Below are 27,969 nucleotides of genomic sequence, written 5' to 3'. Positions count from 1 at the left end.
ATGACGCCCAAAGAGTATCCTCAAGGCAATGGATCGCTCCAGACGATGAATCTCAAAAATAGTGCCAGTGCCGACAACATGTCGGTTGCCAGCCACAAAAGTACCAAGGATATTCTGGATGTGTAAGTATCTCCGGCCGGTTTAGACCAGAATTGCGCAGTTGACTACTACTACGCTTACTTCTTCTCCCAACACAGGAAATTCAGCAAAGCACCTACCAAAGAACCAATCTCACAGTCGGTGTCGTACTTCAAGCTGGTAAGTAATAGAAAACCTCCCTTCACTCGACGGTAACAATGTTCCAGGCACGTTCCAACCATTCCGTTCCGCTTACAGTTCCGGTTTGCGACGTGGGGCGAAATCTTTGCAACACTGTTGGGCATCCTGCTGGCATCGATGGCATCGCTCGGCTTACCGTACGGTGTCATTCTGTACGGTGAGTTCACCACGCTGCTCGTCGATCGTACCATCGGCATCGGCAAATCAACCGATACGGCAATCCTATCGATATTCGGTGGCGGCAAAGTGCTGTAAGTATGTCCGCCATATCTCTCGTGGCCACGTGTAGTGCCACAACTGCTCGTTGACCTCACCGTAACAAAGAGCACGGCGCATTGATAGGGTAGCTGACACCTGCACAAATCGCTACCAAATCAATTAACTAACCGACCGAACAATGCAACGCGTGAACGGGGCGAAGTAATTGTGCGGCAAACGCCAACAAAGACTCGCGCATAAACAAATCAATAAAAGCACACTTACCGCGCGCTCTGGTACGTTGTTTATGTGAAAGGGAGAAATTTGTACACTTACACCCCCATTCCGACCAACCAACCATTCCGCGAATGTTTACGAACCGTGCATTACTTGCACGGTGTGGGGTCTGTGTGTGTGTTTACGCGTTAACAGTTTAATCTAAATCTCGCTGGATTATGCTTTTCGTTGGTACAGCGTGAATGCAACCGAACGGGAGAACGCTGCCGCCATCATGGAGGACGCGAAAGCGTTCGGTCTCGGTGTGGTGGCCGTCACGATACTGCAGTTCATCTTCGCTACGCTCAGTGTCGACATTATCAACCGTTCGGCCCAGAAGCAGATCAGCCGGATACGGCAGCTCTTTCTTAAGGCCGTACTGCGCCAAGACATGACCTGGTACGATCTCAACAGCGACGATAGCTTTGCGGTGCGCATTACCGAGTAAGTACCATGTGCAGATCGAACTCTTGTATGACGTTCTTGGATATGGATCGATGATCTTTTCCCCACTCGATAGCGATCTGGATAAACTGAAGGAAGGTATCGGCGAGAAGCTGTCCATCTTTACGTACCTGGTGATGTCATTCGTAATATCTGTGATATTTTCGTTCTTCTACGGTTGGAAGCTAACGCTCGTGATTCTCAGCTGCGCACCGATCATCATACTGGCGACGGCTTTCGTTGCCAAGGTAGGTGTACTATTTTAAGCGATATTACTTGTCCCATTCCGTCTGGCCCAAAACACGATCATACTGAGGAATTTACCAAACATCGTCCAGCAGTTGAAAACCTTGAAGTCTTCTCGTCCAACGAGGTCCAAATAGCAGTTTCTAGTGCCTCCCGTTTCGTTGTGACACCGCGAATTCTTCTCACTCTATGTGTTTTTTCATTACAGATGCAAAGTACGCTCACGGAAAAGGAATTAAAGTCCTACTCTTCGGCCGGCGCAGTGGCGGAGGAGGTGCTGGGCAGCATCCGCACGGTGGTTGCGTTCGGTGGCGAAAAGAAGGAGCTCGATCGATACCGCGAACGGTTGGCCGGGGCCGAACTGAATGGGCGCCGCAAGGGTCTGTTCTCCGGCATCGGTGGTGGCATCATGTGGTTCATCATCTACTGCTGCTATGCGCTCGCCTTCTGGTACGGCATCAGCCTCATACTGGAGGATCGTGATAAGGATTTGAAGGATTACACACCGGCGGTACTGATCATCGTCCTGTTCGGGGTGCTGGCCGGTGCACAAAACCTTGGCCTATCCTCGCCGCACCTGGAAGCGTTCTCGACGGCAAAGGGTTCGGCCGCGACCATATTTTCCGTGATCGATCGCAAGCCGGAAATTGATTCGCTCGGTGATGCGGGCCTGCGCCCTAAATCGATGCAGGGCAATATAAAGTTTAGCAACGTGTACTTCCGCTACCCGGCCCGTAACGATGTGCAGGTGCTGCAGGGTTTAAATTTGGAGATCAAAACAGGACAAACGGTCGCACTGGTCGGTCCGTCCGGGTGTGGTAAATCGACCTGCCTGCAGCTGATTCAACGGCTGTATGATCCACTGAATGTAAGTATCTGCACGAACGAACTTCAAACACGAATCTCACACGAATTCCGTCTCGCTGTTCCAGGGTACGGTCACAATTGATGGTACGAAGGTGAGTGAACTGAACATTGGATGGCTTCGTTCGTTTATCGGACTCGTCGGTCAAGAGCCGGTTCTGTTTGCGACGACTATTGCCGAAAACATACGGTACGGTAATCCGGACGCGACGCAGAGTGAAATTGAGTGTGCTGCTAAAATTGCCAACTGTCACAGCTTCATCATGAAGCTGCCGAATGCCTACGGTACGATGATCGGTGAACGTGGTGCTCAGTTGTCCGGTGGCCAGAAGCAGCGCATCGCCATTGCCCGTGCCTTGGTACGCAACCCAAAAATTCTACTGCTGGACGAAGCTACTTCCGCGCTGGATCCCAACTCCGAAAAGCGCGTGCAGGACGCACTGGAGAGAGCGAGCAAAGGTCGCACAACGCTCGTGGTTTCTCACCGTTTGTCCACGATCACCAACGCGGACAAGATCGTGTACATTGACAAGGGCGTGGTGCTGGAACAGGGTACGCACGATGAGCTTATGGCTGCCCGGGGACTGTACTACGAGCTGGTGGTGGCGAGCGGTTCGCAAAAGACAGCAGAGGAAGACGAGAACGTCCCAATGGCACCGAGTGTGTACTCCTTGCGTCAAGACTCGGTTGAGGATGGAGCGGAAGGCTCCGACGATGAGTCGGACAGTGGAAAATCGGACGAAAAGAATGAAGAAGAGCAGGAAGAGGTGTATCACGTTTCGTTGCTACGATTGCTGAAGCTTAACTCACCCGAGTGGCATTACATACTGTTCGGATGTGCCGCTGCAATCGTTGTTGGTGCATCGTTCCCAGCGTTTGCGGTGCTTTTTGGAGAAATGTATGGCGTAAGTAGCATCCTCTCACGCGAGCTTCTTTTGAGATGGTTCCAATAACCATGCGCACCGGTTTCACTTTCATTCGCAGATTCTTTCCGTCGCCGATCCGGAGTTTGTGAAGCAAGAATCAAACTTCTACTCGCTGCTGTTCCTGGCACTCGGTCTCGTCACCGGCCTGGGCACATTCTTCCAGACGTACCTATTCAACATTGCCGGTGTGCGGCTCACGTCCCGTTTGCGACAGAAGTCGTTCAAGGCGATCGTTACCCAGGAAATGGCTTGGTTTGACGAGAGTCGCAACGCTGTCGGTGCGCTCTGTGCCCGTCTATCGGGTGACTGTGCTAGCGTACAGGGTGCGACGGGTACACGCATTGGGTCGCTGCTACAGGCTGCCTCGACCATTTGCATCGGGGTGGGTATCTCGTTTTTCTACTCCTGGAACCTAACACTCGTCTCGATCGTGGCGATCCCGGTTACGCTGGCCTCGATCACACTCGAGTCGCGCTACACGCAGATGAGCAGCTTGAAGGAGAAACAATCACTCGAGGGTGCTACCAAGCTGGCGGTGGAAGCGATCTCCAACATTCGCACGGTGGCTAGCCTGGGTCAGGAGCAGCATGTTCTGCACCGGTACAGCCAGGAGACGGTGAAGATCGATGATGCCTGTCGGCGCAAGACACGTCTGCGTGGTACAGTGTTCGCGTTGGGCCAGGTGATGCCATTTGCCGGTTATGGTCTGGCACTGTTCTACGGTGGTAAACTCGTGTCGGAGAAGGAGCTAGAATACAAGGATGTTATCAAGTGCGTGTCGCATGTCGGTCGGTCGGTACGGGGAAAAGAATCGGTTTTTCTAATCATCCGTTTTGCCTTCCATTGCAGAGTCTCCGAGGCGCTCATCTTCGGTGCGTGGATGTTGGGACAAGCGTTAGCGTACGCGCCGAATGTAAATTCTGCCATCCTATCGGCAGGACGTTTGATGAAACTGCTTGATCGTTCACCGAGAATGCATAATCCTTCCAGCTCGTACCATTCCCTTGCACAGGTATACCAGGTTGCAGTGCACACACAGGTGGTTTGCGTTAGCAAAGAATGATAGTAACGATGGACTTTTTCGCGTACTTCCAGCGTACGGAGGGTGATATCAAGTTTACGGATGTCGAGTTCCGCTATCCAACACGCCCAACTGTTCCCGTTCTGCAAGGGTTGAATTTGGACATCGGCAAAGGCCAAACAGTGGCATTGGTTGGTCCGTCCGGTTGTGGTAAGTCCACCTGCATTCAGTTGCTGCTGCGATACTACGATCCCGACAGTGGCAAGGTGGTATGTATTGGGTGTGATAGAAGCTGACAGGTGTTTGCATTAACCATTTAAATCACGAATTCGTTCTCAGGATATTGACGGTACCACCACCACAGAGTTCTCGCTCAACCGCATCCGCGCACAGATGGGTCTGGTATCACAAGAACCCATCCTGTTCGATCGTACCATTGCGGAAAACATCGCCTACGGCGACAACACGCGTGACATTGCAATGGCGGAAATTATTGAAGCGGCCAAGATGGCCAACATACATGAGTTCATCGTCAACCTGCCCAAGGGATACGACACCAGCCTCGGCAGTAAGGGCGCCCAGCTATCCGGTGGCCAAAAACAGCGTATCGCAATTGCCCGTGCGCTCGTGCGCAATCCACGAGTGCTGCTGCTGGACGAAGCAACGTCAGCGCTGGACAACCAAAGCGAAAAGATCGTCCAGAATGCGCTCGATCATGCTCGAACTGGACGGACCTGTATTATCATTGCCCACCGATTAACCACCATCCAGAACGCGAATCTCATCTGCGTCATCCAGAACGGTGTTGTGGTGGAGGCGGGAACGCACGACGAGCTGATGGCCAAGAACCGAATCTATGCGAAGCTGTACCAAATGCAACAGGTGGCGTAAGTGCTGTTCCACTTTGCTGCAAGTGAGATGATGTCGTTCCTACTATACACACACCAAACATTGTATTTCGACTGCCTTCGACGACGATGAGGGCGACAAACAGCAACCTGGTTGGTGTCCAGTTCTGTCAGCTACAACGCAACAGTATTTCGCTGCTCTCGCAATCAGCACAAAGCAACAATTACACTTGGAGGATCATTCAGACAGAACAGAAAGCGCTTGTGTTACGCATTCGTTTGGTTTAGTGTCGATGGCAATGTGGAGGTGGAAGTGTGCTGTTAGGAGAGTTAGCAACTTAGCAAAGCAACAACTTAATGTACAAGACAAAATCAAAGACTTAACAATCAAAGAGTCGTGTGCCGTAATCGGGTCGAAAGAGATGTATGTTTCAGTACAGCTTTACGGGACCTTTGCCCGGCGCCTTCAGCTGAATCGAGTATTGCCTAGTGATGCGCCCACCGTTGTTTCGCATAGCCATAGCAAGCGCCTTTTTACAACACGCTAGAAACATGTGTGACATGTGTATATGTGTGTGTGTGTGTGTGTGTGGGATGGGTTTCTCGAGGGAAACAACATACGTGATAATCGAAGCGCCTCCGTAGGACGTAGTAACTCTTAGTGATAACGATACTTAGACTAGCGAGCGTAAACAATTAGAAAAAAAAAACCCCGGAAGACCGCAGCCTCTTGACAGGGTGGGTCAATTGCACAAACTCTCGAAAATCTATCGGGAAGTTTGTTTCTGCACGCCGCTAGTGAATGAATTACCTGGGTGCTACAAGCACCCCGATTGCAGATAAGCGAAGCGATCCAACCCAATAAATGCTAGAGGCCGCTATCAAGCGTTCCATTTTATCGCTCGGCTCTATTCATAGGCACCTAGTTAGCAACCGTTAGTAAACAAATCTCAGCTAGAGTAAAAAACAAAAAATCGCGTAACACGCACAACTTAAACGTGTACATAGTACCGCTTGGATCGATCGATCATGGTGTGGTGGGTGGGTGAGGTGATGGTTAGGACATCCAACAAAAAAGACGCAATCAACGATGGCAATTATTTATCTCGAAAGTGGTGGTGCACACGAATGTGCAAACGTTTTGTAGCTATGATAAGCGATCCGAATGAATCAGATCGGCCATGTTTGATTGATTGGTTGAATGCACCATTGAAGCAAGCATTAGCGATAAGAGCGCATCCAGTCCAGGTATTGAAGATGGTTCTTCACATTGACAACAAAACCTCGTTTGGCTCGCTTGAAGCACTCGCTCAATTGGCTCTGCTCTTAATGCTGGATGAATTATTGATCTGTTCACAATACTACTATTTACTATATTATATTAAGAAAAATAAATTATATTTAACATTATGTTCCTCTATGTAAAATTTTTAAAATGCCCTTAAAATATATTCCACACATAAATTTAATCTCAGCTCAAATTAAATTCAATTGAGAAAAGAAAAGCGCGTAGGACTTACTTTTAGCACAAGACAGTGGTTGTCATTAGGTAACGGTGAATACAATTGAACTGGGCCTGGCTTGAGCCTGGTCGATTGTGGCAAATACCATTCAACCGATTTCCAGGGATTTCCAGGGATAAAATGACTGAAAATTAGCTCGTGAAAAATAAACCACAGTTTTGCTACCAGATGGCGCTGCAGTCCTTAGCGTAGTGACTGAGTTATTCGTTTACAGGTTGAGGCACCTTTACAATTTGTATATCCACATCTTAATAAGGGATGTGAATTAAAAATGCTGAGAGTTTGTCTTGCCCTAATAAGTATGCTAATTTTTGCTATAATATCGTTAAGCAACGCTAATGACCATTAAAGTTTATTAAGTGATATTCTAGCTATGAAATGAATGTATGAAACGTTGTAGCGTTGTCTTTAAAAGGAAAAATTAGGTTATCGAAACGAATTGAAAGAATTTATTGGACAGTGTTGGCAAAACGGTTATAAAACATGCTGTTAATAGTAATTTGTTTCATTTACAACTCATTCGGAGTATTGTCATGGAATTCCACCCAAAAGAGGGTATATACAAGTTTTCAGTAAGCACGATGCTCCAAAGTTTCCATCGTCTATTTTGCTGGACACAAAGGGCGCGCCCTCTATTTTTTGCGACTTAGCTACTAAGCTACTTTACCTTTTTGTCATAATTTTAATGGAGCACAAACTGATCAATGGTGGTACCGGTGAGAGCGAGCACCTTCTCTGGCGTGGAAGAAGTGGCTGTATGAGAATATGGGTGGTTAATTATTTGATTCATTCAGCATGTTTCTGTACACAACTTACCAAGCTCAAGCCATTCACTGGGCAAACCCGCATCGCGACGAGCCGCGGCAAGCGCATAGCGTAGCGCGATTTGCACAGTAACGCCCAAGTTGTATGCCGGTTCACCGGTTGTCTTCGATCGCAGTACACCTGCAGGGTTGGAGCTTTTCTGCAACAACCGGACGCGCATATCCACCGGTATATCACGCGCAGTCGGTGGCTTATAGTTCCACGTGCGGAAGTTCGTAAGCGCACCGGTCCCACGATCATACCGGAGCTCCTCGATCAGATGATATCCTAGCGCCATCACGAAAGCGCCCTCGATCTGCCCAATATCCAGCAGCGGGTTCATGCTTTCGCCCGTATCTTCCAGAATGTCCACACGCAACAGCTGCACCTGACCGGTAAGCACGTCTACCTCTAACTCGACCGCACACAGTGCCCACACCGTGTAACCACGCAGATCCGCACGTTTGGCGTTGTACGAGGCGGTCAGATCGATACGACGCTGATAACACGTCTGTACGATGGCTTCCCACGGCGCGGTACGATTATCCTCCCGTACCGGCCGGATGCGCTCGAGCAGCGTTTCGCAGGCGCGCCGTGCCGAGTATGCCACCAAATCCGTACTGATGCTACCACCCTCAATAAGCGAGTTCGGTGAACCATTGGACGTATGCGGTTTCACCCTGACCAGCGCCAGCGGGATGCCGAGTGTGTGGGCCACAACCTGTGCCACCTTCGTATTGACACCCTGTCCAATCTCGGCCGTTCCGATAGTAACAGCCACACTACCGTCCACGTGATAGATCGATACCCAAGCATTCATGCCACCGAAGTAGCGGATTGGATGACCCATCGGAACGATCGCGATTCCCCGCTTTTTCCACCGGTTCGTTTCGTTGTGACGGTCAACAGCAGCCTTACGCACCTTGAAGTCCACTTGCTCGTGAAACATCGGCAGTAGCGTGGTCATGGTGTTTCCCGGCTCCATATTGGCGAGCCTTACCGCTTGCGGAGCGAGCCCGGTAACAAACGCCACATGCTCCATGATCGTCTCTATCGTCGCAATCGCTTCCGCCGATCCTGGCGATCGCAACCAGGTAGTGCTGGGTGAATCGGAAAGCACACCACGCAACCGAAGTCTCCAGCTGTCATCGCTGTAGCAGTTGCGGAACGCTTCTCGGAACAGCATCGCCATCGCCTCGTAGTTGGACACACCCAAATCTTCGTGGTACGTGTTGGAAAGCCGTACGATGCGTCCATCGGCAGGACGAACATCGACCTCGTATTCGCAGCGACCTCCGATACGCTTTCCAATCCCCTGCATCGTGGTCTCGAACGGTACAACCATCCGAACGGGGCGCCGGGCAAGATACGCCGCCAACGCACAGGCACTTGCGACCCAAGCACCACGAGACAGTTTCGCACCGTATGAACCACCCACGGGGCGTACAATCACACGCACACTGCTCTGGCGCAACCGCAGTGACTTTGCGATGGCTACCTGCACCATATGACTCGACTGAGTGGCACTGTACACATCCATCCCGGTTCCATCCTCCGACGGAACGCAGAGACAGGTCTGCGGTTCTAGTGTGAAATGGGCTTGACTGCGAAAGTGACATCTGCCGGTAATCTTCAACGTACCGGATGTGCTTCGATTGTACGATCGTCCAACTACATCGGGTTCAAGTGTTAGGAAGCGATTCGTTGTGTTGCTGCTAGCAAACACATCCTCGATCGTCGGAAGAATCGGTTCACCGTCAGGCTCTCCGTACGCTACCTTCACCATCGTGGCTGCCTCTGCTGCACATTCGAAGCTTGTTGCCACCACAATGCCAATCGGTTGCCCATGGTACAGCACTTTCCCACTGCACAGGATCTGTTCCGGTACATTCCGGAACGGGAACGCAGTATTAATGCCACCTTTCAGTGCGGCAAAATCATTCTCTCCCGGAATGTCTTTGGCGGAGTAGAACGCTACTACGCCCTGCAGTGCAAGGGCAGCCGATGGGTCAATCGCAACAAGCGGGCGACGCGCCACAGTTGCCAAAACGAACGCGGCATGCAGCTCATCCGGTTGGGTTGGCAGATCGTTCACGTAGACGACTTCACCGGCCGTCTGCAGGAATGCTTCCAGCTTTGGTAGTGCTTGTGTCAGCGGCCAGTTGGAAGGATACGTATCGAAAGACTGTGCACCGGACGAGAGTGGACGCTGTATGGCCGATCCACCGGAACGCACTATCGGATTGGCGACACGACGATCACGTGGCGCAATGTGGAGCACAAAGCGGTACAACAACCCGACCGCTACCTGACGTCGGTAAGATGCGTCCGACGTTGGTTCCGATTGACCGCCGGCTAGTTCGGCATTCAGCACGGCAAGTGTCTCCTGTAGCATCACGTTGTTGAATGGATTCTTTCCCTCCAGATACTGCTCTGTCCGGAAGGCACGGGAAAACTGTGAAGATAGACGAAATATTGAGAATGATTGTTCTATTTGATAAATGTAAATCTATGTGAACCAAAACAAGAGACATGAAGGAATACTACGACTATTTAAGTTTTTGATACAAATAAATCACGCTGCAATCATTTTTTTTAAAAACTTCTGCCACTAATTTTCAAGACAGAGCATTATCAGATTTTTGTAGGGTTCGTCGTCTTTCGAGATGAAGTCTTTTGTTTTGAGGCGTTCAAATCCCTTACAATTCGATAGAAAAATGTAATCCATTGCTATTTACTTTATGTAATTATAAACAATATAACAATGTGAATAATTGCAATAGATCGGTTAACTCCGAGGACCCTTTGTTATCACTAAGGCACTGTGCCAAGGCTGGCGTGTCTACTCTTCAACGTAGCACTAGAGAGAGCCATCGGCAACTCGGTGGAAACTTCGGGAACCATCATTTAAAAGTCAAACCAGATCTTGGCATACGACGATAACATAGGCATAATTGGTTTATGACTTTCCTACGTAACGAATGTTTTCCAAAGAATTGAGCAGATGGCAGAAAACCTCGGATTGGGGCCTAACTTTCACCTTTCGACATCATCCGAAGTCATCAAAATTTTTGTCTATTTCGCCTCGGTCAAAAGTCTCTACTGAACTGAGGCTATACAGAATTTATACATCTCCGAGACATGGACTTGATGGAAGATGCTCAGAAGGATTTTTGGTCAAGTATGTGTGGCAGGACAATCGAGGAGTCGCTACGAGCTATACGACGGACTCACTGTCACACAGCGAAAAAAATCCACCAGTCTCTGGTGGGCTGGTCATGTCATTTAAAATGACACCGGACGACCCAGTAGGCTCAAATTGAAATGGAGTAATGGCGTCAATGCGTCCGCCAGAAAGGTCGGTATAATCGATTAACGGACGATGGCTCTCGACCGTGAGCGGTTTAGAGGACTCCAGCAGCAGGCCAGGACCACGAACTTACTGATAAGTAAGTAAGTAAGATTGGTAAAACAGTTTTCAGGCCTAAATCTAATTCCCCATACGTCTCCATCGATAATCAAAGCATATAGAGGCGTGTTTTTCTCTTCTTCGCATTACACTCAATACAAACAACTCACCTTCGGTCCGATCCCACCAAAGCAAAGGTGCGCTTGCTCGACGTTGATTTTGCGTGCGCAGAGGCGCAACAGGAAGGCGGCGTTGACATGGGCGCTAGCATTCTGCGCCCTTGCCGTTACCTTGTACGTTCGAAACACGCACCGGTCCGAGTCGAGCGGCGGTAGCGTAACGTTCAGCAGCACGCGTCTGTGCATGTTGAAGCTGAGAAACTGGCCGGGCAATAGTTTTTCCATCGCACCGCTCGGCGAAGCTGAAGAATGGAATGGAACATATGTGAAAGTGGTGTGGTCCGTTTTTGCAGTTACCTCTTTCTCTTTCCGCGTGGCGCTTACCGATCGTCATCTCAACACCGACCGCATCAAACAGTACGTACAGATCGGACGGGAACTCTGGGTGGCGGTGTTTGAGCGTGAGGTTTCCGGCTATAGTGCCAACGTGCCGTACCGCCGGATGTGCGATCTCCTCCACGTGTCGGGCCAGCTCGACACAGTACGTAAAGCGACGATCGGTACGTGCCGCTTCCCGTAGTATTTCAATCAGCTCACTCAGCGTCACATTGGCCCCGATGATGACGGAACTACCGATCCAGTAGTTGCGCAGTTCCTCCACATTACGCACGTCGATAAACACTCGCAGATCCTTCGCTCGCCTGTACACACCGTGGGCTGTGTTACCGGCCACCAGCATGTACGCTCCAACGTCCGCATTCGCCTCCCGAAGGATGTCGAAGATCTCGTCCACGGTACGCACACGAAACCAACGCCTTTCGGTGGGAGCGAACTGAAGGTTCATCGTTTCGTCAAAGTAACTCTTGGCCGAACACTCCCGCTCACATCCGACACAGTTCGCCCGGGGTAGATCTTCAATGTCCGATTGACAAACGATACCCAGAGCACGCCGGGACAATCGATCCTCCGGCGGTGCATCGATTGCGAAGGATTTGAACGCATCCAGTATGGGTCGGTAGCCTGTACAGCGACAGATATTCCCCGCCAGCGCTTTCTCCACGTCCTCCATCGTGACGCTACCGTTGTTGGCCTCGAGCAGGCTGTACATACTCATGACCATCCCGGGTGAGCAGAACCCACACTGCGTACCGTTAAACTGTGCCAAACGCTCCTGCACCGGATGATACCCGGCCGCTTTCGAGCCGATGCCTTCCACCGTAAGAATGTCCATGCCATGGCAGGAAAACACCGAAAACAGACACTGGCGAGAAATTGGGGAACGGGTAAGCAAATGTGGAACGGATACGGTACGGTCAACAACACTCCAAGAACTAACCGAATTCACGGAGAATGTGATGCGTTGCTTGGTAACCGGATGGGTATCCACGACGTTCACGATGCACACTCCACAGCCACCTTCGAGACACATAAACTTCGTGCCCATCAGGTGTGCCCTGGTGCGTATGAAGTTGTTCAATGTTGCATCTATCGGTAGCTGATCCGGGGTAACTGTCCAGCAAATGGAAGAGACGAAAAGAGATGAATGAAAGAGAATGCGTAACAGTGCGGAGCGGTGCGTGACGTACGCTGGTAAAGCTTCCCGTTGATGGTAAAGTTAACGTGCATGGCCAACGACACCGTTTTACTTTCACGGTGGTTCCACACGGTACCGAGTGCGCAATTCAAGCGCAAATCCAAGACTGATGTTTGCGGACCGACTGACCAATTCAACTGTTCCCGGCAGCTAACTGCACGCGGACGTGTAGACCCCACTCCACACGCGTCGGTTGTACGCCTCACCGAGCACCTGGCCTGGAGTTGTGTGGGAGCCGATGCGAAAGAAAACGATTCGTCCTTTCACGTTTCCGAGCGGCTAGAATCGAAATCGCGGAAAGTTTGTTGTGCAGTAAACGGTTTGTTTCAGCCGTGTGTGTGTATGCGTTTACGGTTGCCTTTTAAATGGACATGCAGAAGCTGATGCTATTTTCCTATGCAGACCGAGAGCCCCAACATATGATCCGGAGTACGCTACGCGCACCCATCGGAAGACACACACGCTCGGTTGGGTTCCCGTTCGATGATTCCGTAAAATCGGTACCAGTTCCCCAGTTGCCTCGATCGAGTGCACATCGTTTTCTTGCTAGCTTGGTAGTGGACACGTGTGCCAAGTGAATTATTGTGTTGTTTTTTGTTGTTGGTTTATTAGCTGTTTGCTATACTTTCGCCGTGTGTTTAGTGTGTATGTGTGCGTGTCCTATGGCGGGAAACATCAATATGGATGCAGAGGTGCGCCTCACGATCAATCGTCAGCTGTACACGGGTAAGAGAAATGATGCGAATCTGTGATCGAGTTTCATATGCGTGAATTGATCTGTAGCGATGGAATGCACCAACTGGAATGTAGCGTTGGCAGTTAAGAAATGTCTTAACGCACCGAGAAGACTTATGAGTTCGGTTGGTGAAGGTTTAAAAAGGGCATTTAAAAGCATCCAAAGCATGTACATTTCTAGCTTCTGATGTGTTTTAATTGAAATGCTTAAATTCCTTTTTGAATTAGAAGAAAAAGCATAAAAAGTGGATACATTTTGATAGAATTGCTAGCGTAGTTTAAAACAAATCAAAATAGTTCAACATTTAACCTCTTCCCTTCAACTCTAGAGTGGCCCTTAATAGACAAAACACAGTTTTTAAACATTCCTTAATCTTATTTTACTTTACCGACACAAGAACCTCAATTCCTTAATCTGCTTAAGCAAATAATATATACAATTAGTATTTATATTTTCTTCCATTGCCTAAACAATGAGGCGTGCCAAAAAAATGATTTACAAATTATTTCCATGTGTGTTGAAGTTGAACGAATCCAAATCTACACTGCTGAAGGTGACCCTAAGGTGTAAACATATTCCACCAGAGCGGGTAATCGTCGCCTTGCTGTAAAGTTCTTCATAAACTAACAATTGATGTTCTCGCAACGCAACAGCCCGTAACGGGCTGTCCAGTAACTACCGAAATTGGAGATTTCTCGGTTGTAAAATCAATCATATACCGTGTGCGCATTGCGATTGACGAAACCGATTACTTTTCCTTTCGGTTTATGATCACTATCGTTCGTGCGCTACGTTCACACGATCGGTTGACTTCTACGTGCACTATGGCGGATACGGTTAATTGTATGCTAAACTTGGCGGCTCGACCGTTTTGTTGCCTCGTTCTAGTAAACGCTACCAAAGTCCCGCTGGACACATCGCTAAACACCTTCATCCGCAACCATGCACATCTGAAGGGTACCAAATTTATGTGCCGGGAGGGTGGATGCGGTGCGTGTGTTGTTACCCTGTCCGGATATCATCCAGTCACGCGGGAACGCCGATCATGGGCAGCTAATTCGGTAAGCATAAATTTTGTATCAGAATCTTCAATACCTTATCTCCGAGATCTTTTCATATCCGAGATCTCCGATATCTTATCATAATCAAAATCTCCAGGATCATATCATCTCTAAGATCCTCAAGATCATATCATCTCAGATATCTCCAAGATCTACAAGATCTTATCATAATGTCCTTGAAATGGCTTAACTTAAATCATGTTTCCATCCCTCTGTTAACAAGTGTTTGGTAATGGTGTACTCCTGTGACGGCATGGACATACTCACCGTCGAAGGAATCGGTGGTCATAAAAGAAACTCCTATCATCCAATTCAACGTCGTTTGGCGGAATACGGTGGGTCCCAGTGTGGTTATTGCTCACCGGGCATGGTTATGAGCATGTACAGTTTGCTAGCGTCCCGGAAGCGTGATCAACAGGATGACAATGCGACGTTAGAACCTACCCTGACTGCAGCTCAGATAGAACAAGCAATCGATGGCAATATCTGTCGCTGTACCGGTTACCGACCAATACTGGATGCGTTTAAATCGTTCGCACATGATCAGGAGCAAGAACCCCCTATTGTGGACATTGAAGATCTGGTTCATGTCACCCCAAAGTCTAATGATGCCGAGAAGGCGCATTCAACGTCGCGCACTCTCACATTTGCCGATGGGCGAAAGTGGCATAAGGTGACGACACTCTCGGAAACCTTCGATGTGTTGCATACGATCGCCAACAATGAACCGTACACATTCGTGGCAGGAAACACGGCCCATGGAGTATATAGACGATCCAATCACTTGAAAGTGTTCATAGACATCAGTTCGATTGAGGAACTGCATCGGCATATGTTCGACCGTGAACTCATAGTCGGGGTTGGCGTTACTCTGACCGAGTTTATTAACCTGCTAGAGCGAACTGCTGAAGAGCATCTTAGCTTTACGTACTGTATGCCGATGGCTAAGCACGTGAGAAAGATGGCAAATCTACCGGTACGAAATGTCGGAACAATTGGAGGAAATTTGATGCTCAAACATCAACATCCCGAGTTTCCGTCGGATTTGTTTTTACTGCTCGAAGCCGTAGGAGCAACACTAACAGTTAGTAAGTGTCTAAAATATCTACAGTGTCTTAGTGGGAGGGCATAACAATCTTCAAGCCACGCTTAACTCTATCTTCTTCGTTCTTTTCACAGGGTCTTCCATTGAGAGTGAACTAATCAGTGTGTCACCGCTGGACTTTCTGAAGCTCAACATGCACAGAAAAATATTGACAACTGTGCGACTTCCACCGTACGATCACGTCAGCAATACGCTCCGCTCCTATAAAATAATGCCCGTTGCACAGAACTCTCGGGCCTATGTGAACGCCGCCTTCCTATTGCAGCTTTGTCCTGAGCGAAAGCTCTGCACCGAAATCACCATCTGTTACGGTGGCATTAATCCATCTTTCGTACATGCTCAGCAAACGGAGACATTCCTTACCGGGAAACCACTGTTCGACGATATCATCCTCGCACAGGCATTGAGGATCCTGGAACGTGAGCTAAAACCGGACTGTGTGCTTCCAGATGCGTCTCCAACTTACAGAAAACAGCTGGCCTTATCACTGCTTTATCGGTTTGCGCTCAGTGTACATCCTACCCTTGGTCGTTCGTTACGCAGCGGAACAGAACCGATCGAACGACCACTCGTCTCTAGCGGTCGCCAAACGTACGATACGTACCAAAAGCGTTGGCCTCTCACACAGGCCATACCAAAACTGGAAGGATTAGCACAGTGTACCGGGGAGGCGATATTCATCAATGATATGCCGGTGCTACCCAATGAACTGCACGGTGCTCTTGTACTTTCGACCGAAGTACAGGGACGCATCGTGAAGATAGATGCTTCGGAAGCGTTAGCATTGCCCGGTGTACGGGCGTTCTTTTGTGCGCAGGACATCCCGGGCTTCAATAACTTCATGCCACTCGAAATGGGATTTTCCGAGGTGGAGGAAATTTTCTGCAGCGGTGACATACAATTCGCGGGCCAGGTTGTGGGGATGATCTGCGCCGAAAGTTTCGAGCTGGCAAACAGTGCGGTGGCGATGGTGCGAATCGAATACAAACGGGCTAGCAACAGGATCGTTCTACCAACCGTACAAGATGTGGTCGATGCACTTGACTATAGTCGCGTCAGTGATCAACCGTACGATAGGCACGGTGTACGTTATCATCTGTCTAAAGAAGGCTCGGCCACGATCAGTGGACGGTTTGATCTGCGTGGACAGTACCACAACTCGCTCGAGACGCAAGTTTCCCTGTGCGTTCCTCACGCTGACTCGATGGACGTGTACTGTGCGACCCAGTGGCTCGATCACGTTCAGATCGCTGTTTCCCAGGCACTCCAGGTCCGTGAAAGCACACTTAATCTTTCCGTCCGACGAATTGGTGGTGCGTACGGTGCAAAACTGACACGAGCCACTCAAATAGCGTGTGCTTGTGCGGTGGCAGCATTCCGAACTGGAGCACCGGTTCGAATGATCCTGCCGCTCGAGACGGCAATGGCGAGTTCCGGCAAGCGTTGTGGTAGTGTCAGCGAGTACGAGGTATCCTTTGACGGTACCGGACGTATTAGTCGGCTGTCGCACACCTTCATACACGATGGCGGTGCAGCGCTCAATGTAATGCCCGGCGGAATAACAAGCGATCTGTTCAAGAACTGCTATCGGACGGACTTTTGGAAGCTGCGCACGAAGATTGCACGCACGGACACTCCACCGAACACGTGGGCACGTGCACCCGGAAGCTCGGAGGGCATTGCGATGGTGGAGAACATTATGGAGCACATTGCGCACCACACGGGGCTAGATCCGATAGACGTTCGGATGGCGAACATTTCCCGCGAGAATAAAATGCATTCGATGCTTCCGCGCTTCCGTCGTCAGGTGGAGTATGACGAACGCAAGCGTCAGATTGAACAGTTCAATGAGGAAAACCGGTGGCGCAAGCGTGGACTTGCGATCATGCCGATGCAGTACCCGTTGGAGTTGAACTCGATGAAGAACGCCGTTGTTTCGGTGTACACTGACGATGGTACGGTGTCGATCACACATGGCGGAATCGAGATGGGTCAAGGTATCAACACAAAGGTGGCACAAGTGGCAGCCCACCTGTTGGGCATACCGATAGAGAAGATCGTAGTTCAGCCGACCGATAGCTTGCTAAATGCGAACTCGAACGCATCCAAGCACACCCAGGCAACGGACGGTGTTGCTTTCGTAAGTGTACCATATGCTTTATAATAATTAATAATTAACCAACATTCTACTTACCCTGCAGGCTGTTAAACGATGCTGTGAGATCCTGCTCGAACGTCTTCGACCCTATCGGGCGCTACTACGACGCACCAGCTGGGAGGACATGGTGCGTAATGCCAGCATGGATGATGTGGATCTACAAGTTTCATTCTTCGCCACACCAAGCGATATGCGTACCTATACCATCTGGGGACTGGCCTGCGGTGAAATCGAGCTTGATGTGCTCACCGGACAAGTGCTAGTGCGACGCGTAGACATCCTAGAGGATGTGGGCGAAAGTTTAAACCCCAGCATTGATGTGGGCCAGATTGAGGGCGCATTCGTGATGGGTCTGGGATACTATCTGACCGAAGCGTTAGTTTACGATCCCAAGAATGGTGCACTGGTGAACAATCGTACCTGGAACTATAAGGTGCCCGGCCACCGAGATATTCCGGTAGACTTTCGAGTATCGTTTTTGAGCAAGAGTTCCAACACGGGCGGTGTGCTCCGTTCAAAGGCAACCGGTGAACCGGCACTTTCACTGAGTCCGGTGGTGATTTATGCTGTCCGGGATGCATTGCGTGCGGCACGGCGCGATGCTGGGTTACCAGATACGTGGTTGCATATGGGTATGGCGCTTGGAAACAAAAAACTAATTCTTCGTAATGTTGTATTACTCAGAAACTTTTTCATTTTTAGGTAGTGGCATGACACCGGAGAAAATATTTGCTCTGTTGGAGAGTTCCATCGAACAGTACAAATACGAATGAGGAGTCATTTAGCCAACGGTGGCACAGTTTGATCGTATGACTAATATCATAAGTTTCTATTCAGTAATTCATTTCACTTTACTTAGCTTTAGTATGATGACACATAAATATTCTAAAACAGAAATACAGAATTTCATCAATTCTGGCAAGACGTATTGAATCGGCTGAATACATTTATAATTTTGTGGAGTACTCACACAACACATTTGGGTTTGTTTCGCTAATATTTTACGCGCGTTGTTGAAATATTATTTACACATAAACCAACTTCAGAAGCAACACGTAAAAAACATAAATTTCATTTGGAGCGCCCAGTGTGCTGCAAATCACAACACAAATCAGCTGACAAGTGAACTGTCAGTTGTAAACGTCATGTAAGCTGGTACGGGAGGGATGGTGGTGTTGTTTGGATATTTTATGGATTTCGTAGGTGTTAATTTTCGTTCGTGTTGTTTTTCTTTAATTTGTACCGTTTTGCAAAAGTGGAGGTGTAAATTTTATTGCAGCCAGTCGTGAGCTGAGCGTTATTTCGACGGAAAGTTTTGTGTTTTTTAAGACCCTGGCAGAGAGCAGCCAAAAGTGGTTCGCAGTGTCAACAGTACGCGATCGACGGCATTGGGAGCAGTATTGGCGGAAGCAATAATAACAGCAGCCTAAAGCATCGCAACCATACAGGAGGGGCTTTGTTTCACGAGATCAGCAACACGATCATCCAGCGCAAAACGCCCCCTCGCGTCCTTGACTGCAGGACCGTGAAATTAAGAGCAAAATCATCGATCCGTCGAAAACCTGTACATCTAAATCCGGCCTACGGATTCCGTGTATGCGTTCAACTGCATCCAGCTAGTGTGTAAGGTAAGAAATTTGCAGCCCTTTACTTCATCCGTGCAAAACGTGCTGATTCATCGTAGCATCGCTAGGGAAAGATCTGCTCAGTGTTCTTACCACACCAAGGATATCCATGACCGCGATAATTCATTAACACCAACCTGCCATATCCGTACGCAGTGTCACTGCATGGGATGAGCTTTACGGACGCTGTTGGTGATGATGCCTCACTCTAGGGAAGGTCACGCAACTCGTACATGACCTCGTGAACGATGTTCCTATGCAACCGTGGGGTTCGTGGGGTCTACCACTTTTCAGTAGTCATGTGTTGTAGCGACTAGCACTGCAACCAAATCCGACTATCATTCATTGTATGATTTTTCTCCACACCCGTTTCCCGTAACCTTCGCAACCACGCAATAAGCGATGGACCGTCATAACGAACAACAGAAACACCGGCCGTATCTCCGTTCGTTCATGGAGCAACACCGGCAAACGGGGGAAAATCCGATGCAGGAGGAGGATCTGCTAGACGCTGAAATAGAACACCCAACACCTTGCCAGAGTATAGACCTGGCAGCGGAAGGAAACACAGAAGCTAGCGCTGCGGAAAGCTCCGGTTCGGCTCGCGGATCCGCAAACGGTTTGTTCCTTCCCTAGAAGCTCTGAATGTTTTAGCTGTGCTGTGCCAAATGAGCAATACTACATCTGCTGATCAAATGTACCATTACCGGCAGATGTGTCTATGCTTCCTATCTTTTTACACCCACTTTCTCTTTCTTTCTCTCCGTTTTCACAGCTGAGTTTAACGTTTGTTTATAATTTTTGTAATTCTTTCCCCGATCTCTTCTGAATGTAGTGAAGTAAATGTTTTTCCATCGCACTGCATGATCGAAATGGATTAGAAGACTTACATCTCCGTCACGTTCACAACACCCAATAATATTGTTCTACCTCGCCTTCACGGATGCCGCGCACCATCAGAAAAGCACATGCAAGTGCAATCCCCTCCAGTTTCCCGCCACACATTTCGTTTTTCCGTAAACCTTTGGCTATAGAGTGGCAAATATTTTTCGTTTACTTTACCGTTCAAGCCTTACCCGCGCCAACCACTCGCCTTCGAAACGGTGCGAGTTGGCCCGGGAGGCTGTAGCAGAACGAAATAAGAAAAGAAAAAAACAGCAACAATGAATCAAACAAACTAAAGACCAGCACAACAAAAACACATCAACAACATCTACGGCACGGCAATGACATACACAGCCAGGGCCCAGAGAAAACATTCCGCCGGAATGCGTGCGAAAGGAGGTGCTAGGAACATCCCAAGCACATTGTGCAGGCTCGTGTTTCTGTGCACTTTTACTATTATCAGTTACGCTGACCGGGTGGATCAGCTAGCCTTCCATCCACTCTCAACCCCTGGTATGATCGTTCATTCAAATAACGAACCGTGAATGTTTGTATGCACACACACTACAATGAATGAAGGTGGTTTAGTTGTTTTAATCTTATGAGAGTATTTTTTTCTTCAATGACACGCTGTCTGGTCGTGGCTATGGATCGTTTCTTTTGAATATTGTTGCCAACAGTATAAATAATTGGATTTTTCTATAATTTTAGGATGCTTGATCATCTTCACTTGTTAGTGGCATAACAGCGTGATGCTGAATGATAAACACAAAGCACAATGATCGGGAGCGATCATTGAACAAGATAAATCCAAATCGAAGAGATCAACAGATTTATCTGGCTGAGTTGAGAAGCACACAAATTATGTGCACTAGTTTTTAGTACTGATGATTACGCTTTGTTTTCGTCGATTGTTCTACCACATTGCGAACATGTGCTCTCAATGATTCAAAGTTTATATTGTACAGCTTCAGCGTAATTGTTCGTCGGATTATTCATCGCCACTAAACCAAAAACGTCTAACGATATTTTCATTAATTGCCTTCTTACAATGCGATATCTCTCTTGCAGTAGTTTTCTTTTGGATGCAATTCCAAGATTTTTTTGGTATTATTTGTTCAAATACTCGCACAGTTCTTTCCACACGTTCCGCTAAATACGAGTGCAACTTTCCGTTTCAATGATCATTGCTGGTGCGGGATTTGTTGACAAATGCCCCAAAACGGAACCGATACCCTCGGTGGTACCTTCCCAGCATGCATCTCTCCAATTACGGCTTTATGTGCAATGTATTTACGCACGCCATAAGTCTATAAAAGGTTCTGATAAGCGTCATCTTGCGGGGCGGTCGCAAGGGATTACATCTATTCCCCCATTTCTCACAACCGTAAAACCTACTAACCCTCGACCGAGGAGGATGCGCTCCGAATACGATGATCCATCGGTAAACATGTCGTGTTTGTCCCGTGTTCAAGGTATCTCTTCGAATCCACACAGATTCCTCGTGCGAAACCACCCAACTGCCGGTGTAAGCTCGGAACGCACACCAATGCAGGGCCACGATCACAGGTTACACGCCGATGGTCGCACTGCCCGCGTCGGTTGTCGGTGGCAGTACTTGTTTAACCGCGTTTCAGAGAACATCTCTGTATTTCTCGTGCTTTGCCGAGCACATATTCGTTTGAAGTGCACAGCGGTTGTGAATTCAATATGTTTGAAGTGATATTTTTGGAAAGGATGGAAATTGAACATCTGTTGCGATATCTGGACGCTGGAAAAGAGGATGAAACAGAGGAACGATCGTCAAAGTTACATCGTGTCCGGTCTAGACATATAAGTGAGTTTAGCGTAACTTCCCGGTCCAATTGAATTTCTACAACATACATTCAAATATCCATCAATGGAAATAATTAGTGCAAAATTTAGGTTTTTATAATATTACAAAGTTAAAAAAGCATATCATATTGTAAAAACTGGAAATTAGTTGTTAAAGGGTTGTTCAACACAATTTATTGACATTTAAATCTAACGTGTAGAATCTTGTGTTAGCAACGACATGAGCGTTAGCTTTTATAAGCGTTGTTGATACATTCAAATGGAGTATTTTTACTGGCATAACGAAAAGAAAAGTAAGGCACACTTTTATACACAAGGCAACAGAACGTCTGGTTGTTCTTTCTTTCTTTCCCAGTTTTTGAATACGTCTTTACATGCAAATGGTGTGAAAACACACATTTGTGCTCGCCCTAATGTGTTCTTTATATCAAAAAGTGTTCTTTTCTTTATTTTACTTTTTTCTTTCACATGTTAGCTGTACAAACGACATTTTAAATCGTGTTTTAAGGATGCGTTTTGTTTCTAAATAGTTCCGATTGTTTTCCTCTCTGAATGTCGATACAATTGACGTTATCGTTATCGCACTTCCATCTAAATTTCGCAGCTCTTTGTACACTTTTTAGTGCGTGTTAGCTTTGTTGATGTTTCAGCTTATCCCTATTGCCGTTGCACAAATAATTATAATTATTATGAATAACTTTCATACAAAAACTCTTACTGAATGTGCTTGTTGTCGCTGTTTACAGTTCGATCCCGTGTACGCTACTGGCTGAACGACATCGTCGATGAAATGCGAAAGAAAAGCCCGGCTTCGGTACAGAAATGGGTCGATTCAATACAGATACCAACGAGCGCAAATGCGGGTGCAACGGCTGGTGCCGATACCGTTACCCCCTCACAGGACGATGATCCGACGGCGTACGAATCAGACTTTTCCCGGTCGGCTCAGCTAGCGGCGGCAGCATCACACACAGATGATCCAGACCATGAGCACGCATGGGAAGAAAGCGCGGAGCCATCCGAACCTGAAGTGGAACCGGAAGATGATCAAATTGCCTTCTCTTACGATACTCATGAAAATGCCGACCATCCAGAACGCGTGATTATCGAACAAAACCTCAAAAAGAACATTGGTATTGGTACCACCCACGGTATTCCCAGCGAGCCACAAAGCACATCTCTTGCCACCAGCACACCGAAAGCAATGAAATCTGATGAATCTGCAAAGCAATCACCAGTAACGGAGGGGAATCCCGGTTTGTCAATTCGTAACTTTCTGTCTAAAAAGTCGTTACTGGGAAAGTTTAGTCGATCTGGTTCGAATCTCGACCACAGTCCAACGATTTCGGGTGAGAGTGAAAATCCGGACGCAATGGAAACTGCACGAAAAAATACGGAAGAGGGAATAGCATCCACTTCTTCGCGGTTTGTGGTCGGTAAAAGCAAAATAAATGAGTTTTACGATAAGCTAAACATGAACAAAGCAAAGTATGGATTGATCAAAGCGAAAAAGCTCGATATTCGCAATATGCTCAGTGGTGGAACTAGCAACCGTGAAAGTGCTGACGATCGGAAAGCGCATGAACCACAGTCCTTACACTTACATCCATCCGCGGATGAATTCTTTACCGATGGCGCCGTGCAAGGATTCGATGGTGAACTGGATCCCGTCGCAAGTGAATCGGAACATGAGCGATCCGTATCACCACAACACCACGAACCGTTGGAAGTTAGCGTCGTTGATGTGGATCCTTCCGATGCGTACGAGTTTTCCTTTGATGAATCGTTCCCCAAATCTGACGAGCTAATTCCGGGTATGATAAGTGAGGAAGATGAAGAGGAAAAGGAAAACATACTCGATAGTGCGTCCGTTATGCCGAGTCATGGGCACGGGTACGATGCGTACCTTAACCCACCGAAACCCAAGTCGCATCGCATGGGTATCGGACGCATCGGTCGCAGTTCGAGTGAGAATCCACGTGCCACCGCTCGGCGCTACAATCTAATGGAAATCGGACGAAGTTTCAGCGAGATGAACGATGATGATGATTCGTTCGCAATCAGTGAGTGCAACAACAGCTGTCCGAACCCGTCGTCGCTAAACACCAGTTCGAGCATCAACAATGGCAGCAGCAATAATCTCACACGTTCCGTTCCTGTTAGTCCCATACCGCGAACGTCAAGCAAGCTCAGCATTCAGCAAGATCAACAACAGCACCAGTTACACCAGCAGCAGCAGCAACAACAACAGCAATCATCGTCTCCACGGCGTCGCAGCACGATGCTAGTAAAGGATAGTTCACTCCAATCCGATTCCAGTCGATGCTCGAGCGTTGAGAGTCTGCTGAACGCGCGCAAACCGGACCCGGAGAAGATACTGCTCAATCTAGGCTTTGGACCGGCACCGCACAGTACGGATGTGTTGGCAAAAATACCGAAACGGTATGTAGTTGTATATGTTACCGATCGTCACAGCTTATTTATGCTTTTATGCTGATTCATGCTTTTCCTTTTCGTAGGTTTTTAAAACCATCCCAAGTGCGAGGAGTCGATACGGAAGCTTTCTTGCGACAGCAGCAACTTTCGATGCACATCCATGAGAATAGTGTTCTCGGCTATCGGGGACTAGTAGGTAAGTCCAATCAGGGAACGAGCTAACAAAACAGTTGAGCAACGGGTAGTGGGATATTCGAAGATGGTTCACACGATACCATCGGTACACTAAGGTTAGACACTAAGGCGAGGGTAACTCTCATCGTAATCACATCTTTTGCTCCATTTTTTCTTTCCTTCCACGACCGTCCGTCAGCCGATTACGAAAAGCTGCACATATTGCAGCGTTTTCAGTCGCGACCCATGTAAAATATAACCTCACAAACGTGGTGGTGGACATGGTGGGTGGCCACCGTGAGCATACTTTCATCCTCATCACACATCCCGGATCGTTCTGGTACGAGGCGAGGGTTGTTCGTTTCGAATCGTTTTCTGTGTCCGTGTTCATCACTACCGGTTCCGTCAGTACCAGTGCGCACACATTCTCACATCTATGTTTTCTAACAAGCTAGCCTAGTCTATTAGCACCTACTTAATGTACTCTACACGACATGTTGTGCATATCATTAACAATGGAAGGAGGCTGTAGTTGCGAAGAGGACCTAAACATGAGGCTAGCAACAGGAACACAAAGAGAAAACGTGTAAGCTGTGTGTCAAAAATAACTATTTTCCACCATCTATATCTATGTATTTATGTCTACTGGATTTGGTTTGATTTTTACTACTCTTTTTGTTTTAGCATGTAATGTACATGGAGGCACTATTATAGTTATTACATGCTTGTTATAAATTTACGATGAATTGCTTAGTTATGGGACACCTGTTATTTTCTTCTCTTAACACTAATTAATCTATTTCCTAAAATTATGCATATGCTTTATATTATTTTATTCTTTGTTTTATTGAAGAATATCTCGGACTTATTTCTCTATTTTACATCTTTTCATTACTGACCTTCTTCATAATTTGTTTGTCAGTTACAGGCGATTTCGGTTTGTCTTGTCGTTGAATGATTTTTTTTTGTGTTGTATAGAACGACCAGGCCGTATTGCTTATAACTAGTGGCTTAATATAATATACTATTCACATACGTTTCAAGACATTTCCTCCGCCAGACAGCGAACGGTAACCTTATCCTGGATGTACTCGGCCGTCTTGTTGTTGCATGATTGTGAATTAAATTTTCGGTAACATAATTATTTATCTTTCTTATGGAAAATGCCATTCGACAGTTGAATCAAAGTCGGATCTGTTGTAGAATCGTGCATTGTTGAATATATTTTTTTATCCTTCACTGCTTTGAAATGATTTGAGATGGTTGCTTTTAGAATATTTATAGTCATTATGTCATTGTGAATCCCATTTTTTTAACTTAATCTGTTCTAACGTTATTGGTGCATGAATTTTACATATCGTTTCCATAACATCGTTTCCATAAGTGAATATTTTAAAAAATCAATGCTTCAATATTGTTGAAATATTGTTAAATATGTATATTATATTGTATTAAATATATTGTCGTACATAAACAGAGTTGTACTTCCATCTGCACGTATTTCATTTTTACGCTCATTTACACAACATGCTTGTATACTCTAAACATTAATTTATTAGTCAAACATGTTTGATGTTGCTTTCATGTTGAATGAAGTGTGTTGAACGTTAAACGAACAATTACATGTAATAAATTTTTGAAGAGTTTTCTAACGCTGATACTTATCCCCCTTAGGTAATCCGCACATTCCACCTTCGATGATAGTGGCCAAAATTATGGAACGGTTTCAGGAGAATGACACAAAGACGCGCCTCACGGCCACCGGCGTTCCTCTGCTTCAGTCATCCGACAGTCGCAACTCGTCCGGTCCACCGTCACCCGTTCCGATGACACGGCATGCCTCTCTAGCGACAGCTGATGGTCGTTTAAAATACTAGCTCTATCCCTCCTCCGGGCAGGGGCGGACACGCGGTGACCGTTGCGTCCCAAAGTGATACTTGTACCGTACCGCACTCAGCATATCGCTTCTCAAACAATCAAACAACATGTTTCCTTCACGCACACACTATACTCTGGTTGATGAGCTTTAGAGAAACCCTTTGCGTCGATGAGATTTAAATATATATTCTTAACTTTTAAACACATACACGGCTAGGGGAAGAGGATTCTTGGTGTTGAGGTAGAAACGCACTCCATTTTACTACTCAATCCGATAATCGTTTTATAAATAGCGAACGTTTTAATCTGCCTCACCCTTTGGAACACTACTCAAAATCGCCGTACTATTGTACCTTTTTTAACCCAACTTTCTCCATGTGAGCTTTTATGAGATTGTAGACTTTGTATCTTCTATATTCCCTTTTCTACTTTCAACTTCAGCATTATTTATATGAAATCCATTGCGATACACTTACAAGTAGCAGGGGGGATCAGTTTTAGCTACAAGCGAATGTTGAAAACCATCTGAGTATCAAAGTGAAAAAATGAGTAAATTAAAAACTGTGAAACAGCTAGGCATTCCTATTAAGGAAAGAAACACTAACGTTTTGGTCTCCCGTAACAACAGGCAACCATTGCTCCTTAGGCCTTGTGATGATGTGTTGTGTAGGATTAGATACGTAGGTCATAGCTAGATGTATGGACGGTGTAAGATATTAGATATTCTACTGAATGGTAGTAACGGCACGGTGCTCTACAGCATCGTGCACAATACTTGAATGGCAGCAGGTTTATGATAAGGAAAACAAGCGGACTAGAACAATGAAAGTAAAGAGTGAATGATAAAACGTGTACGAGCTTACGGGACCGAGAACCAAGAACAGTTTTCTACTGAAGTCCAATACCACATGGGGAACACAACACTTGAAAAAAAAGATAGTATACACAATGACTTTCTCATTCTTTGAATGCATATCTATTATCAGTGATGTTCTTCTGTACGAGTCAGGTTTCGGGAGGCTGAGTATATACACATTCGACAGTAATCGTTACAATTCGTAATTCAATTGCAATATTTAATGACACGCGGTACTGGGGACATCCAATAATACACCCTTTTTATCATGTTACACTCACCAGGATAAAGAGAGCAATTGTTTTCAGAATTAGATTGGCTTTATTTTGGTATTCCTAGAACGCCGAATTATTACTACACTGGAACAAAACAGCACTTGTTAGATAAATAAACGTTGTAACGTAAATAGAAAAACTGCGCGACAAAGCCATCGGAACTGTGCGAGCACCAATAAGTGAAAGAAATGTGAAATTTATATTTGTATTTCAAGTTTGCTTTTTTAGTATATTTTATCTTAAACCAAATGGCTCCTGGTTAGGGAAAAGCGGTAGTTGAAGAGGTACCTATACAAAACGATTTTACGTGTGAATAGACCACAATGACTGCAACTTGGTAACGTCATGCGAATGACACCGGACGACTGAGCTACCATGCACAATCTAGAACAG

The 27,969-nt window shown here is 47.0% G+C and overlaps 4 protein-coding genes across 7 annotated transcripts; 3 read left to right on the top strand and 1 right to left on the bottom strand.

Annotated features, from left to right (window-relative positions):
- Positions 1–6,564, top strand: LOC128305621 (multidrug resistance protein homolog 49). The gene is made up of 11 exons (XM_053043164.1): positions 1–122; positions 198–258; positions 337–530; positions 952–1,197; positions 1,274–1,445; positions 1,652–2,311; positions 2,376–3,212; positions 3,292–4,004; positions 4,083–4,245; positions 4,329–4,523; positions 4,594–6,564. Exons 1-11 carry the CDS (start codon positions 1–3, stop codon positions 5,143–5,145), a joined length of 3,915 nt encoding a protein of 1,304 aa, XP_052899124.1. The 3' UTR covers positions 5,146–6,564.
- Positions 6,565–7,240: 676 nt separating this feature from the next.
- Positions 7,241–12,583, bottom strand: LOC128304392 (uncharacterized). The gene is made up of 6 exons (XM_053041574.1): positions 12,544–12,583; positions 12,294–12,466; positions 11,342–12,218; positions 11,009–11,259; positions 7,442–9,884; positions 7,241–7,378 (listed from the first exon to the last, which is right to left on the bottom strand). The coding sequence occupies exons 1-6, from the start codon at positions 12,581–12,583 to the stop codon at positions 7,308–7,310; spliced, it is 3,855 nt and encodes a 1,284-aa protein (XP_052897534.1). The 3' UTR covers positions 7,241–7,307.
- Positions 12,584–13,213: 630 nt separating this feature from the next.
- Positions 13,214–18,384, top strand: LOC128304356 (xanthine dehydrogenase-like). Its single transcript, XM_053041538.1, has 6 exons — positions 13,214–13,277; positions 14,176–14,348; positions 14,572–15,436; positions 15,528–17,593; positions 17,655–18,243; positions 18,314–18,384. The coding sequence occupies exons 1-6, from the start codon at positions 13,214–13,216 to the stop codon at positions 18,382–18,384; spliced, it is 3,828 nt and encodes a 1,275-aa protein (XP_052897498.1).
- Positions 18,385–18,771: 387 nt separating this feature from the next.
- LOC128303698 (uncharacterized) lies at positions 18,772–27,709 on the top strand. Of its 4 annotated transcripts, none has more exons than XM_053040747.1 (5): positions 18,772–18,810; positions 18,891–19,239; positions 22,704–24,399; positions 24,477–24,589; positions 26,242–27,709. In XM_053040747.1, the coding sequence occupies exons 3-5, from the start codon at positions 22,748–22,750 to the stop codon at positions 26,442–26,444; spliced, it is 1,968 nt and encodes a 655-aa protein (XP_052896707.1). In that variant the 5' UTR covers positions 18,772–18,810; positions 18,891–19,239; positions 22,704–22,747; the 3' UTR covers positions 26,445–27,709. The 4 variants fall into 4 exon arrangements, 3 of the variants coding, with proteins under 3 accessions (XP_052896707.1, XP_052896706.1, XP_052896705.1); XR_008287397.1 differs by lacking the exons at positions 18,772–18,810; positions 18,891–19,239 and adding exons at positions 19,511–19,855; positions 24,767–25,153 and having other exon boundaries at positions 26,242–26,376; XM_053040746.1 differs by having other exon boundaries at positions 18,781–19,239.
- The last annotated feature ends 260 nt before the right edge of the window (positions 27,710–27,969 follow it).

The sequence above is a fragment of the Anopheles moucheti genome, chromosome 3 (assembly GCF_943734755.1).
Source record: "Anopheles moucheti chromosome 3, idAnoMoucSN_F20_07, whole genome shotgun sequence".
Classification (NCBI taxonomy): domain Eukaryota; kingdom Metazoa; phylum Arthropoda; class Insecta; order Diptera; family Culicidae; genus Anopheles; species Anopheles moucheti.
Note: the sequence above shows the minus strand (reverse complement) of the source record. Positions and strands in the feature narration are given on the sequence as shown.